The following is a 16,245-nucleotide window of genomic DNA, read 5'->3' as shown; positions in this document are numbered from 1 at the left end:
CAACCAGCCAGCCACGCTGAAACAGACACATATGCCATCTACTGGACATCTGAAGAATGCCAGGAATCAAGGACAGCTTGTGCTAACCTCTTCTCTGACATTGTTTGATATCAACTTTTTGTTTGATCATTCATGTTTACTACAGATGCACATCTAACCAGAAAGGCCTTTTTTAATCTGTCATGTAAATGTGTTATTAATAACGAAAAGGAAAAGGAATAGGAAGTGTGCGCATGTTGATAGACCTACCATTTCACCTGAGCCCCCTCTTCAGACACTTCACACTCAAACTCGACTCTTTCTCCTTTCATGACCATCTGATCCTCTAGGTTACGTACGATCAGAACAGGAGGCTCTAAAAGGCACAGAGAGAGAGATTCAATTTTTTAATTTTTTTTATATTTATAAAATATTTACAAAATGTCTTTTCTCAAAGATCTTTGTCTGTGGAAGTTAATTACCTTTAACAAAGAGCTCAGTGACGGTCTTCTCATCTCCAACTACGCACATATAAGCAGCATCATCTGCCAGAGAACAGTTGTTGATGGTGAGGAAACGTTTGTTGCCTACACTCTCAAAGATGTACCTGCGAAAAACAAGAAATTGTTCAGTAGCATTTCCAGTTTTGTTCTCTAGATGGGGACAAAGCATCACTGTTGGAGAGGCTCTTCCAAACATACATCACAAATTAACAAAACACTTTTATAAAAGTTTTTTTTTTTTTTTTTCATCAATGAAGACATTATCATGTCAGGAATTTTAATATACAATTGTTAAACATATGACAAGACTTTTTCAATTCACAAGATGTATTTTTACAAGAGGTTTCACTTAACTAAGGTCACTGAAAGCTATTATAAGCCAATGAGGATTGTTTAGTTTGTTTTTCCATTGTTATTTCAGTCTGTCCTTAAACATCTGACAGTCTCCATCCATTGCCACAGCTGACATCTGAGTCTACAGTGCTGCTGTGCATTCTTGGAAAACTGTCCCTGCATATTCATAGTCAACAGGCTGTTTGAGACATCTAACCCCACAGACGAGCCCCGAGGTTGCTTATCAAGTGTAGGCTGCGTACTGTCATAGGCATACTGTTGAGTGTCACTCACTTGCTAGGGTTGACAGCGGAGAGCAGGAAGAACAGTCCATCCATCAGCAAGCACACAGCGTTTTCAAAAGTCAAAGAAATAGACAGTTATTTCTGATCCTGCCCTTTCCATGCGCTTTACTGCTTTAAGACAATGCATAATAATTATAACGCAGAATGTGTTTCCCCCCCCTTTTAATTAAAGTGAAAGGACCTAAATAGATACCTTCCAGTTGGGTGTATCTCTTGTCCATTTTTAAACCATTTTACTTCTGCATCTGGATTGGCCACTTCAATTTGCATTTTGATCTTGTGTCCCTTTTCGACTTGGTAGGCTGGGTCCAGCTTCCTAAGAAAAGCTGTGAATAAAATAATGAAAAGCTCAGTCGCACTATCAGAAAAAAATACTTCTTTAATGTTACATTGTTTGCTGTCTTTTATTGGCTTTGTGCTCTTGTATATTGATACAAGTTTGTAAGGGAAAAAACACTTCACTTCTAATGCATCAAATGTGCATGTAACAAATAAACCTTTGATGTTTTTTATTGAACAAATCCATTTCAAGCTATAAAACTGCAAAGCATAGTCTTTCATGTACTAATCCACACAGTATATTTCTCCATCATCCTTCCAACTTGAGCTATCGCTAATAGTCACATTTTTGTGGTCTTTAAGATTAACAAAGGGCTACAAACCTGCACTTTTCTTCTCTTCTTTTTTTTTCATTTTTTTGAGTCTCTTAAGCATCCCTCGCAAGTCAGTGATTCCATACTGGAAGGCGATCTTTTCATACTCTGACGGTGGAGCCTTCTGGAGGATATCCCATACGTCTATGTCAGGCTCTGTGGTCACATGAACAGCTCTGCAAACCCACAACAGAAGATGGATGTTGATCAGGAAAGGTAAATCAAGCCTGAACATCTTGTGTCTTCACAATGATTTAATATTGCTCTTTTAAGAGTTTATTAAAGGGATAGTTCATAAAAAAAACTATAATTTTGTCATTATTTGCTCACCCTCATGTTGTGCCAAACCTCTATGACTTTCTTTTGCGTAATGCTGCAAAAGATTATATTTTGAAAAATGTCTCTGTTTCTGTCCATACAATAAAAGTCAAAAACTGCAATGTACCCCAATGACTTTCATTGTCTGGAACACAAAAACAGTTGAAACATTTTTCAAAATGTGTTGTTTTGCAGAAGAAAAAAAGTCATACTGGTTTGGAATGACATGAGGGTGAGTAAATGAAGACAGAATTTTCGGGTGAACTATACATTTAAGACTCAAAAATAATGAAAATATAAGCATTAAGAGTGTTCGGTACATTATTCATTCAAATTCTTTTTTTAAAGTATAGAAATGCAATTTACAACAGCAAATAAATATTAATAAATGAAATCAATGTTATTACTAGAATTTTATTCTGTATTTTTAAAAAATCTTACCGTAGGCCAGTTTTTAAGAAACTGCTGTACTTATGTAGAGGCAGAACCCAAGCATCAAGCAAAGACAAACCACAGCTGATTAATTTCACATTATCAACCTTTTAGATCACAAAGCAACAAACTGCTAGACCATCAAGACAATTTCACAATTCATTTTTATACATGCATTAAACAAAAAAACATGCATAATCTACATTGTAGCCTAAAGAAAAGTTTCTATTTATTTATAACATATCTTCCTGTGTCTCTTGTGTCTATTAAACCTATAAAATATATATATATATTTTTGAGTGTTTACTGACATAAGCATTTTGCAATGCCGTGGCAGAGTCAGTGAATGTGGGATGGATGGCGTGGGATGTAGAATGACGAGGGAATCGTGAGAGTTCTAGGTTTATTAATGTGATTAATTAGGAGTAAATGAGTATGATAAAGGAGTTTGCTAAAAATAAGTAAAACGTGACTCTATCTAGTTCCAAGTGGGTGTGCAGTCTACGGAGTGGAAAAAACATTGAAGGACTAAAGTTGGCAATCAGTGGCTGATTAGGAGAGAGAACAATCAAGGTATCACACACACACACACACACTTGGCAGTACAACACTCAACATTCCTTCATGCACAAGCAGTCAGTTCACTGTGACTCACTTACTCTCTGAATATGGGAGTGGCAGAGCCACAGAGGAGAAAAACAAAAAACAATTAAACATAGATGAGCCTAAAAATTATATAGGGAAATTGGAATAAATAAAGCTTATACGTCAATATAGTAAATCACAATTTATACATTAAGGTACCTGTATTTAATTTAAATCATTCACACCATATGTAGCTCTAAACATACAGTGGAGTTAAAACGTCAGACAACACTTTGAAAATTTTGGATTTAAAATCAATTTTAGACTTGGAAACAAAAAGTTGTAACATTGATTGCAACAAAAAACATGAAAAAGGAGCAGGATCTATGCGCAACCGTTTTTAATAATAACTAAGGGTATACATGACCATGTACAGACGACAATGTTGTCAAAACGATCCCTGTTCACACGGATCCACGGAAACCTTTAAAAACGCTGTATTATGCATGCCAGGTCAGTAGTTGGCGATGTGCACATTGTAAAGAAAAGCTACGCACCTATAAACTAAACACGTAATGCGCATGTACATGTTTTTGTAGTTTACACAGAGACGATAACAGTATTGTTTTCAAAAACCTTGCACTTTGAAACCCGTTTTCAAAAGATAGCATTTTCTGCCCCCCAAAACACTGTTGTCATGTAAATGAATGGCCAAAACACATAAAAAGTTTTCAGTTTTTTGTTGAAAACAGTGTTGTATAAACGGCCCCTTAATCAAAATAAAATACTAAGGCATCTAGGCAAATCTCAAAAGAACTGGAACAGAACAACATCCACAATGATAATAACGGAAAAACTAAAGCACAAACTAAGAGCTAAATATACACAAACTAATCAGGGGTAAAAAATGACAAGTGTGACTAAATCAATGAACTAATGAGTAACCATGGAAACTAACCAGAAGCGGGAACTAGGAACAAAGGAAACAGTTCGATTTTTCAGGACAACTTAAATTGTTAATAGTTATTTGTTCAAAAATGCATAAAATGATTGCATTTATTCACAAGTGGTCTCAGACTTCTGGACCCCCACTGCATTCATTGTGAAAGTTTTGGACATGTGTAGACAATGACAGACCTGCCAACCTGTACGCATTTTGCGTAGCGGATACGCATTTTGACTTCAAAGTACGCTGGTACGATTTGTCACTCTAAACTACGCAAAAACCTGGTGACGCATCTGTGCACGCGCTGTCCTCAAATCAAGCAACAGCAAAAGAAGAAGAGTTCGACCAATCATAGCGCTGGGTTAATTCCCCAAATAGCAAGCGGGAATGATTGACAGATGCGTAAGGCCTATCATTAAAACGAGACTGAAAATCGACACCAATAAAGATTCCCGCTCGATCCCCCTTCCTCTCCCGCGGCCGCTGTCTGACTGATTTCATAAGCGAGGAAATTTTTTTTGCAAGGTTGGCAGGTATGCAATGAATGTATCTGTATGTTTTAGATGCCTCAAGACTCACCTCTTTTTCAGTAAAGCACTGAAGTCCAGTTCACCCGAGTCATCACCTGCATCTATGCTACTGTAGGAGAAGAAGGAATCGAGAGCCACAAAACATGAGCATTCAAAACTGTTACATTCTAATCTCATTATAAGGTAAGCACATTTTCAAAATAGGGGAAATCTTTTAACAGCTTCTATAATGTTAAAATGCAGTCATTTAAAAAACTGAAATGTAATTAATGATTATGTAAAATAACAGAATATCAAGTATGTTGATGCATATGTCATGTTCAAGCTGTATTATTATGCTTAAAATATGGAATGGTTCGGTAAGATTCTTTAAAATATTTTTGAAAGAAGTCACTTATAGGCTACTCACCAAAGCTGCATTTATTTGAGAAATTACAGTAAAACTGTAATAGTATGAAATATTATTACAATTTAATTAAATGTTTTCTATTTTATAATGTAAATTATTCCTATGATGGCAAAACTGAATTTACAGCAGCAAAAGAACAGCATTTATTTGAAATAGATTTTTTTATTTTTATGTTTTTGATCAAAAGTGTCTTTATTGTCATTTTTGATCAATTTAAGGCATCCTTGCTGAATAAAAGTTCATTTCTTTCTAACTAAATATCTTACTGACCCCCAAACAGTAGTGAACCGTATGTATACTGACACATACAGAGCACATTTGGGACAGATGTGTTATGCTGATTTAGGAGAGATGCACAATGAAACACATGCAAATAATTTTCTGAGGCAATGGAAACTGGAACAGATCTGCACTACGCTGTTTTTAAAGTGCCCCTATTATTCAATTTTAAAGGTTCCTCATTAGGTTTTGTAGGTATCCTATTATAGGTTCACATGCTAAGTGTCTGAAACGGTTTGATAAAGGATTCGGTCTTTCTAAATCACGTCTTTTCCGAGAGCCTGCTCTGATTGGTCAGATGGCCCAGTCTATTGTGATTGTTCTCCTGCTCACTGTGCATTTCGGAAACAAAATGCCCGTTTACCATATCTGAATTTCAGCTCCAGAGGCTTCCTCAGTCTTTGATACACAGTGATTCGAACAGTAACGATGGTGTTGGATTTACCATATCAATTCGAGCCGAGTATCAGTTCGAGCCTGAGATCAATTCGAGCCTTTGGAAATGCCTACAAAGTGGCAGCGCAGAAAGCAACGTCTTCTCAACACAAAACAAACTATTCCAGGTCTCAGCTACAACTACAGTGCTTGAGGTTGGGTCAAATTAGACATTGTTTGCGGTGTGTCCAGTGACGACCATAGGCTGGCATTATGAAACTTGTGTTTGTGCAGGAAGTAAGAATGGAATTACTGATGACTCATTTCAGGCAGTTCATAATGGGCTCTTTCTTTTGGGAGACAATGACTCCATTTATTGTACACTCTGACCTTAAACCGAAACTTTGTAGACCTTTTGCAGCTGTATAACAGACTACATGAAAAGGTAATATCCAAAAAAAAAAAAGCATAATAGGGGCACTTTAAAGGCACTTTGTTGGACAATGTCGAAGATGAGGGTAAAAACACAGAAATGCTGATGCACAGAAGAAATTCATGGCAGACTCCTTCTAGGGTCATTGTCATTGACCTCGGAGGCTATTTAGTTATTATAAGGCAACAAGTGAGGAACTTCTCTTATGGTTTGACAACATAGCAAATCACCATGGAATGAAGAGGAGCAACAAAAGAGACACATCACTCAAAGTTTGGGCAGCTGGTTCCACTGATTTTGACAAGGTATCAGCCACAGTTAAGAAGTTGAGGTGCATGGAGAGATTTCTGTTATTATATTTCAAATAACCAGAATTAAAGTATTACAAAACAGTCACGAACATAGTGCAGTTTCTGATTAAACTGGTGGCAACGTTATTAGTGTGATCCTCTAATTTGCTCACTCTTAATCAGTGTCTGCACTTGAAAAGATCAGTGGACAGGGAAATCATATTCACTTTAAGGCCGTCTGCCTCTGATACACAGTAATGAGTGTTGGGGAAATTGCCCTTCTCACAAAAACAGAGAAAATGGTCAGAAGGAGAGAACAGGAAATGAGAGTCATGATGAGAGTTTGCAAAGATCCTTGGAGAGTGAGTCATAAAGCGTCAGCGATGAGTAATATCACTCTCCTTAGATGTTGGCAGACAAAGGGAAGATTGAAAAGGACAGAAAGAAAAGGGCAAGCTATAACAGATGTCTGACAGAGGGACACGGATGGACACTGAAGGACTCAATGAACTCTTTGATGACAAATCAGAGGGTTTGGTTGAGTAAAGACAATGGACAGTGTTGTGAATATATCCCCTGCTGCTGCAGCAAACCCCTATACTTAGCTACCTGCCAGGTTCTCCCATCTTCTTCTTACCACCTGCACTGGTGCTCCTGGGTAATCAGCAGTTCCAAAAAGGGTTAATGCAGTTTAAATGCAAAATTTTAAATCCCAAATATGGACTCATATGCTATCTTAATGTACAAACAAACCACGAAAAGAAGTGCTAGGATCTATGCACACAAAATTATTTCATCAAACTTCAAACCAACCAAGCAAGCAAGCAAGAAAAAAAAAAAAAAAACAGGTTAGCATTTCAGTATGTTGCTGAAATGGCATGATACTGTTGGCCAGCATGACCTTTTTTAATTTTAAGGAAGAATTGTTGAAATCAATACTTTAATTTATACTTTAATAAATAAAGAAAAATAATAAATGACATAAATACTCACGTGCGTCTAAATGCAGAGCGAATATCAAACCCTTCTGTTGAACGAGCCTCTGGAGTAGAATGCACACAGTGAAAAGCACACATTAGAAATTAATTTAGCACAATTATAATTATTAACACTTAATTATTCCTTGTTGTTGTTTATCAAGCATGCAAATGGTTCTTCTTATTCAAACTGTTTTTGTCAGGCCCAAAATAAAGGTTTGGGTCTTACCATGTACTACTAAGTCAAAGTTACAGCTGTCAAACTTGTCTCTAGACGACACCTCACATCGATAGGCTCCAGCAAAGTTGGCTTTAGCTGCAATGATATGCATCTCGAATGTGTACACCTGAATAGAAAAAAAAATATTTTAATTTAAAAATTTTACTTATTTTTGACTTTCAAACTATTCTAAATGTATTGTGTATTACGTAACTATTTGAACACAGACCTTATTGTTGCGGTCATAGTGCTCTTTGAGTTGCAGGTGCTTTCCTGACTTGCTGGCCAGATCCATCCACTTTCCTTTGAACCATTTTACCGTGGGCTTCTTCAGCAGAGATTCACCACACACCCGAGCAACAATGGTAATGTTCTCACCTACATGGGAGGAACAGATTGGAGGAATGTTTTCATTTCATACGCATTATCAGTTTCTTTTTGACTAGAGGCAGTGTCACTTACCTACATTCACCTCCCCACTTTGGGGCTTCTCTGTGAAGAGACCTGTAAGGTCCTGCCTTGTGTCAGGATGATGACTTTCAGGCAGAGCTTAAAAACAAACAGAAAAGAGGGTTTGTTATTCAGTCAATTTCAATCATTTGAAATGTGTAATTAGATGACAAAGCATAATTAAATATGTCTGTGTGTATTTTTCACCTTCAGGTACTACACCATCTGACGCTGGTCCACTGGTGTTTGGATTTGAGCTTTCAGAAGGTGCTGGTGGAGCTTCTTTAGGTTCTTCAGGCTTAGGATCCACAGCTGTAGGATCTGGGGATATGGCTTTTTGTGGTTCCTTCACTGCAAAGCAGGATGCAAAATTTTTTTTAGCTCACATGGCTCTTGAGTATAGCTTTTTAAACATAAAAACATTTCAGATATATTACCCTTAAAACACACTCTCTGTCTATTAATGAACATGCTTTTGCATCTCCTTTTTAGCTTTGATATCACTCTCTTCAGGATTCTACTGGCCACACAAATTAGCACTTGCTTTCATCTTCGTCTGTGGCTGGATAAATGGCTCTAAATACCTGATGTATAACCATTGATCTATGTAACAACGGTAGAGACTTAAAGTTGCAATATGTCCAGATGAAGCACATGAAACATTGGTCATTTATACTCAAGTGTGCTTTGGCCATGAAAAAAATAGCACTAATACTTGTTATACTGAACCTCTTCAACAGTTCTATTTGGACAAGAATAATTCTGTTGAATTTCTGTTTCTTTTTTCTGAGAATCAATTTATCAGGAAAAAATGCACTAAAAGACAACTAAACTTTACTTTGCCTCTCTTGACAGTGACTTTATTAGGCTATTCATCCAGTATTTAATTGAACCCACACTTATCTTTATAATGCCTTACAGGACCACAAGCTCTATGACTGGACACTGCAGTTTGTGCGGTTTCACAGACAAGGCATAAGCCTAGTCCCAGACTAACATGCATGTTTGAGTTGTCTTAACTGAAAGCAACTTGCTCTGACAAATCTTAAAATATATCAGTGCCATTGTTTTGTCTCAAGATGCATAAGTAATGTTTTTCTTCTAAGGCACGTTTAAAAAAGCTACTTAAATGTTGTAATTGAACTAAGGACTAATCCTAGTTTAATCTAAGCCCTGTCGGTGAAACCGGGCCTAGGAGTTTGAAGTGAGGAACAGCTATAACTAAGAGATCTGGTGAGTTTCCCAGATTCCACAGCAGTCTGAGAAATCCTTACAAATAGTGTTTACATGCTCAGAAAATGTGCATTAAAAAACATCTGGTTGCAACACCAGGGAAAAAGTGAATCAGAAAGGAGAATGGTTATGGTGCTCTGTGACTGTTTTACAAACGAACCAAAGGTGGGGAAAAAGTGAAGTAAATACAGGAAAGACATGAGTCACCATCCAAAAATCACCCACCTTCTGATTCTTTTATTTTTAATTCAAATTTGACTTTTGACACCCCAGCAATAACAGCATATCCCACTGCATCCTCGTGGACTGCATTGTTTATTGTGAGAGAGTGCTTAATGCCCTCCGCTGAGATGGTATATTTGTCACTGGATGAGATGTCCTTGGAGTCTCGCTGCCATCTCACTTTTGCATCAGGCTTCTCAGTCTCAGCTTCAAATATGACTGTTGCCCCAATCTCAGCAGTCTGAGACTTTGGTTTCTTGATGAAAGCTGAGACTGAAGGAGGGAGGGAGGGAGGGTCAGAAGGAAAGGATGTATTTCCAAAATCTCCATTTCAAGCTCTAATCTCTGAAAACCTCCTCTCTAGCCTCTCCAATATTGCACACTTTGAATGGTCCTCAAGACTTTGTGGTCTAATGCTTAGATCTCTAGATGTCTCATTAAAATATTCTATCATTTAGCAATATAAGAAAATGTGTTTAGAAGAAGATTAAGACTAATCTAATTTATATTTACAATATATATATATACATATATACTGTGTATATATATATATATTGTTTTTTGTTTGTTTGTTTTTTTTAAATTGACAACTAAATTGATTTGCTGGTCAGGGTCAAAAATGGAAGTCAGACTTTATAACATATTGTAAGACTGGAAAAACTGGAAGAGAGGGCAACTCTCTGAGAGAACAAAGGAAATTAACATTTGAACTCACTCTTGTGCACCATTCGAGACGCAAGTCTCACCTCAGAATCATCCTAATCTACATCTCTTTCCCTCTTCCCCCCTTCCTTCTCTCTCATGCTGAGACCACCAAAATTCACCCAAGAATCTATATGGTTTAATGTGAATAATTATCATACAGTATTACACGTTTGGTATCATTTGAAATGTCTCAGTGCAACTGGTACAAATGTCTCATTCCCAAAGAAGTAAACCAAAAGGTAATAAGGTATTTAAGAGTTTAGAGATAACTCGCACACAGAGGAGGGTGTGTCTTCCAGGCATCCTTGGCATCCTCAAATGGCATCCTTCTCTCAAAGGTGTAAACTCAATGCAAATTCCCATTGTTAGCAAATGTTTCCATGTAAATCAACTTCTGTCCCCAGTAAGTCTGGGATGGTGGTTAATGCAAATTCCCACTGTGAACTCTTGTTTACATTTGAAAAGAGGTTTCTGCCTTGGTCTGAGTTTTTAGGGAGATGCTGAAGAAGGCTTGTGGCGATTTGTAGCTCAAATTAGCCTGTGATGCTGAGAGTGGCCGAGACTCTCAGCATCATGTATTTTCTAATGTCAGGTTCGCATCTTTTCTCCTTATTCCAGAGCATTTGATGTTTTGTAATTATTATCTTTGAACTGATTATGAAATTGGCATGATACACATAATAAATTGTTACATTTGATTTTATTCCGACTGACTCTGAAATTGTTTTCCCAAGTAGATTAAACGGATTTGTATGTTCCCGCAAGTTTTGCGTCAGATTAGTGACGACTAATATTTGGCATCAATTCAAGTGTACTTGGTTTGCAAAGACAAGAAGTGAATTTACCTCTGTTTTAATTTAATGTTACTTTAGATAAGTGTACGTGGGAAACCACGGCATGCCCAATCCAAAGCTATTATAAGAGAAGTAATGTTAGTCAGCTTATATCTATAATAGTGGCCATACCTCTACTGAAGTAAACGTTTAAGTTAAATTCAAGTGTATGCAATTCCATGGGGGCTATACCAAAGTATCTTTGATTGTGTAAGCATGAATGTGACCGATCTCAGGTAGGATATAGCAATTACCTCTGTTCGGTGACCAAAACTGAGCTTGTGAACGTGAGACCCTGTTAAACAGAAGACATGAGGACCTCTGAACAACATAGTTTCCTAATCTGAACGGGTTAAATATAATTAAAGAGTTAAAAAGAATAATCAAACATTCGCTCACTTTTAATGATGCTCAGATATCATTAAAACATTTTTCATTTATGGAGTCAGATGAAATAACGAGATAATACATATGAGAAAATGTATTTCATTTAATCTTGTTGTGTTGCGTAAAAGGAAAGACAGTAACGTGCAAAAACCTTCACCCGTATTATTGGAGACCGCCCATTGGACCGATAAACGGGCTTAAAGTAATGGTGTTTTGTTTTTGAACTACATTGTGGCATCCACATTCAAAGCTATAAAAAAGCAATTCTAAACTAAAGTTTTTACACTTAGTGGATTTGTAGTGTCCTTATTTTTATTTCCAGTGAAAAAAATCTAAAACACCTGCCCCAGACTAAAATACATGTTTGAGCTCTCTTAACTGAAAGCAACTTACACTGACATATCTTAAAAAAATGTCAGTGCACTTGTTTTGTCTCAAGACGCACACCAGTAATGTTTCTTTCTAAAGCACGTTTATAAAAGCTACTTTAATGTCCTAATTGAACTAAGGTTTAATCCTAGCTTAAATGCTTTTTCACTTTTTCAAATTTAGTTAATTTGTAAAGTTGCTGTTTGAGCATAAAAAAGATCTGCAAGGTCACAATGCTCAAAGTCCACTCCAAAGGGAGATATTTTTATTCAACAGAATTCACTTTCCAAGAACTACAATGAACGACTCGTTTGGACTACAACGCAATTTTTCCGGGCCTTATGAAGTCACAATGTTACTCATTTAAATAATCTCCACCCACACAAAAAAGGGACGAGGCCTGGCTGAGCTGTTGATACAGTACGTCAAAGAGATGCTGTTTTTTCCACCCCTTTTCCAAAACTCATTTGTTTGACCTTCCTAAGGCTGACGAATTTAGAGTGGTTAAAATTTATTTTAAACACTGTTCCTGAACATTATAATCCAGATGTTTATCTGTGTGCAGCTCATTTTACAATGAACAGTTTCAAGAAACTAAGAGAGTACAATGCAGACTACACATAAAAGCTTCTCCTGAAATGGAGCAGTTCCCACTTTGTCGGGACAATCTGTTCTTTGTGGATCACATCTTGTAAGTAAGTCATATTATTTGTAGCAGTGTTTTCTATTAAAGTCCCCCTGTGGTGAAAATCAAGTTTTTAATGTTGTTTTAGTCTATGTGGTGTTTTTAATATGCTTTAAGACAAACCATGTCCAAATTCATAAGTCAACACCATTGCTGAGTATTTTCCCTATAAAACTGCAGTGAACCCAAAACAGTCTCAAAAACACGGTCTGAAATCGCTGGTGTTTCTGACGTCACAAACTACCTTGTAACCAATCATGTACGTGTCAGCGCGCTTTAACATATCATTAAATGACCGCTCTGAAACAGTGAAGTCTCAAGAGAAGCCAGGTTATCCCAGTATATTTTTCTGTTGATATGTAAAATTGGGTAGATTTAGCAATATAGTTGGTAAATTATGTAATTATGATGTTATGATGAACTATATACCTTTCTCCACTGACTTTCTGAGTTGTTCAAAGTGTTTCTAAGGATACTGAGGCAGCAGTCTGAGATAGCCAACGGGAACATGGTTCATGTAACATTAGCAACCGGTATTAGCTGCCTGTATGATAACATAGTCAAGCAAACGGCTAATCATATTAATTACCGCTATGTGTCCATCGTTGTAAAGAGCGATACCATTGCGCAGCGTTTACCTCATGAGTTGACGAGTGAATCTGTGAGCTGGAGTGAGTGGAGGCGGGGCTAATTAGCATATTCATAGATCTGCATGTACTAAATGAAGCAAGGGTGTAGAGTTACATTCAAGCTATTTTAAGGCATGAAGAATTTTTTTCACAGGAAAAAAAACCGTTTAAATATGTAATTTTGGTGATCAAAGATGAGTTTTAAGGGATACAATTATTGACTACAGGGGGACTTTAACAGTTCCAATTATTTTTAAGTTTTATGTTTTTGCTACGATGTAAAAATGTCCTGTGAAATCCATGCTTGCATAGTTCATACATGAAATCCGTTCTGGACGATCCTCTTCCTTGTTCACATTATTAAGTCTGAATCAGGTTTGAATTGGTTTGAAAATATCCTTAATATTTACATCAGAGTAGAGCTCCTGTTATATGGTAAGGGGCGTGACATTTCCCGGACATGCGCTGAGTGGTGCCAATCACAACACCCTGGGCCAGCTAACCAATCACTGTACATTTTGTATTTCGGAAGGAGGGGTTTAATCGAAACAGGAACTATGGCATGTTTGAAGCAGACTGGGGAGACAGGTGCTGTAATGTAAAATATGTGAAAAAATAATGTGTTTTTTGAACAACCCTGCATGAAAGCATATGCTAGTACACCCCAAAAACAAAATCAAGACTTTGTAAAAGGGCATAATAGGACCCCTTTAGTCTAAGCCCTGTCTGTGAAACCAGGCCCTGATGTATTTAGTTTGCTTTTAAAGTTAGTTTTTGGTGTGCATTTAGCTCATTACGTGAATTCTCCAGAGGGAATTCTGTAAAAATACTAATGTGTAAACATAGAGTAAAATATATACACACAGTAATTTGCTTAGGAATAGCTTAGGCAATATTTGGAAAACTACTTTACACTTTTGACACTTGAAGAAGGTGTTACTGGAACTTGATCTTCGTGGCTATTGTTACTCACATACCTTGAATTATTAACCGCTTATTCATCGTTCTTCCTTTCACTTTGAGTCACGCATCTTCAATCGCATCATTCAAACATAAAGCAAGCCAAACCCTCTGGGTTTAAAATAGTGCATGTGCTCTCCATTGAGAACTGCAGTCCATTTTGACACAGCAGCAGGTAGCTGCTAGATGGATTAACTGAGATCTATTTCTGTTGTATATCAGTACTGGTCCCTCTCTTGCCATTTCAAAACTGCTGGTATCCACATTGTCTTTGTTCCATGGATTGATGGATGTTTATGGATTGTTATGTTACTTTGTTCCACAGTAAACTATTGATCTCTATGTGGTAAATGTGTTTTGAACTATAATGCATGTGAGGTAAGCACAATGTCAGGACCTGTACGAGGATGCATGTTAATTTGAAATGTTGGGTTGAATGCCTAATAGAGGACTGATACGTAAAAGGTAATTGTCTAGACTCTAGAGTAAAAGAGGCAGTTCAAGTCAGCCAGTGTGCCAGCCAATAGTCACTGGATTTCGCTGTGAGCTGGGATGGGAAGGGAAAGTATTTCATGAAGGTGACTTGTATCATTAAACTTATACTAGATGCTGATGGTTGCCAGACAAACATTTAAATCCTAGGCGTGTCTGTCACTCAAAAGAAAACATGATATCTGTTCAGTCACGATAAACTTAAGAGAATATATATTTGTTGAGATGTCCTGTTTTGAATATAAAGCAGTGGTTCTCAACTTTTTGACTCTAAGGCTGCCCTTTGTCCAAGATAATATTCGAAGGCCCTTTAATCTGATGTACCTCTGGTATTTCTGGTGTAATAAAAATAAATAAACTCAAAAATATTATGTCAGTTTAATATTAAGCATCTTTATTTTAATTAAGATTGTTAATATAACTACATCTAAATAATTTTAAGACTTTTGGGGCTCCACTGTAAGTGTGCCGAGTACCCCTATTTGTCCACTGCCCCTGATTGAGAACCACTGGTCTAGAGCCACTGAAGTACACTGAAGATATTGAAAAAGGGAAGATGCAACAGCATTGTTAGCAAGCTGTTGGTCTTAGCGAATATCGCCTGAGTGGGCTGTCAAACAGGTGGTATCACATTATGGCAATCCTTTAATTCCTGCTTAGGCAAGGTTATTCTGTGCACTTTTGGAAAAAAGCCCTTTGGTCCACTGCCATTATTCTATCTCTTTTGCTTAGATAAAGCATTAAATGGTATTTTGGATTAAAAAAATATAATAAAAAAAAAAACTGCCAAGAAGAAATTATACAGCAGTGTATAATACAGTCACATGCTTTGAATGCTGTTTTCATACAGTATGCAGTACAGTTTAAAAGAACATCTTGACAGTATATTAAGAAAATGCTCATCAAATCAACTGATTCTGCCCATTTTGCCCATGTGTTCAACAACAAATGTTCATAATTGTTCAAATTATTACAGATTACACCAAAAAACAACAAAACAAAAAAACAGAGGTGCAGGAGTTCAATTCATGGAAAGCACTGTATATATTACAAATTGCTGAGGTTTTGAAGTTGTACTGTGATCAATCCAGTACACATAGGGTCAAAGTTCAGAACAGAAAGGTTAACATTTCCTCAACCAACAACTCTTTAAGTTAAGAACAAAAACACTAGCATACCTGTTTTTTTAGTTGGTTCTGGCATCCTGGTTGAGTGTCCCAAACAGGCATTGTGGACACCAACACCAACACTTCTCTTTTAATAGATACCCCCCGCCCCCACACCCCTTAAATGTCGCACAGTACTTGCCCCAAATCATCCTGTCCACCCCTTCACACATCTATGACCTATCATTGAGCCCACCTTCCATCACCCCCATTGGATGACAGAACAAAGAAGCTAAAGGTGGATGGAGGATAAGGGAGCAGATCAGATGGGGTAAATTTAGAGTCTGACTGTAGCAAAGCATCTTCAGATGTTTCAAAAGTAGCAGTCAGTATGTGGTTTGGCCAGCAGCTGTTTTGAGTACTACAGTGCATCTCATCCTCATGGACTGCACCAGATTTGCCAGTTCTTGCTGTGAGATATTACTCCACTCTTCCACCAAGGCACTTCTGGGGGACGCATGGTTACACGCATCTTTCTTTTGGTGTTCTGGAGTCAGAAATGTCTCTATAGTGTCCTAAGCTAGTATTGTTTAATTGTATACTGCCT

At 37.2% G+C, this 16,245-nt stretch overlaps 1 protein-coding gene across 9 annotated transcripts in view; it reads right to left on the bottom strand.

Moving 5' to 3' along the window:
- mybpc3 (myosin binding protein C3) overlaps positions 1-16,026 on the bottom strand; it is a 41,349-nt gene extending 25,323 nt beyond the window's left edge. For 4 of the 9 annotated variants that reach the window (XM_084108876.1, XM_084108875.1, XM_084108879.1 and 1 more), the window contains exons 1-13: positions 15,711-16,026; positions 9,476-9,745; positions 8,225-8,368; positions 8,030-8,116; positions 7,797-7,945; positions 7,577-7,694; positions 7,364-7,412; positions 4,634-4,693; positions 2,533-2,556; positions 1,783-1,949; positions 1,314-1,446; positions 462-586; positions 250-355 (exon numbers count right to left, since the gene is read on the bottom strand). In XM_084108876.1, coding sequence (XP_083965002.1) covers positions 250-355; positions 462-586; positions 1,314-1,446; positions 1,783-1,949; positions 2,533-2,556; positions 4,634-4,693; positions 7,364-7,412; positions 7,577-7,694; positions 7,797-7,945; positions 8,030-8,116; positions 8,225-8,368; positions 9,476-9,745; positions 15,711-15,735 — 1,457 coding nt within the window. In that variant the 5' untranslated portion in view covers positions 15,736-16,026. Of the gene's footprint in view, positions 1-249; positions 356-461; positions 587-1,313; positions 1,447-1,782; positions 1,950-2,532; positions 2,557-4,633; positions 4,694-6,979; positions 7,025-7,363; positions 7,413-7,576; positions 7,695-7,796; positions 7,946-8,029; positions 8,117-8,224; positions 8,369-9,475; positions 9,746-15,710 lie in introns of all 9 variants that reach the window. The other 5 variants (XM_084108874.1, XM_084108877.1, XM_084108881.1 and 2 more) reach the window with 3 other exon arrangements.
- Positions 16,027-16,245: the final 219 nt, after the last annotated feature.

This window comes from Abramis brama (genome assembly GCF_963993115.1).
Source record: "Abramis brama genome assembly, chromosome: 3".
NCBI classification, from domain to species: Eukaryota; Metazoa; Chordata; class Actinopteri; order Cypriniformes; family Leuciscidae; genus Abramis; species Abramis brama.
Note: the sequence above shows the minus strand (reverse complement) of the source record. Positions and strands in the feature narration are given on the sequence as shown.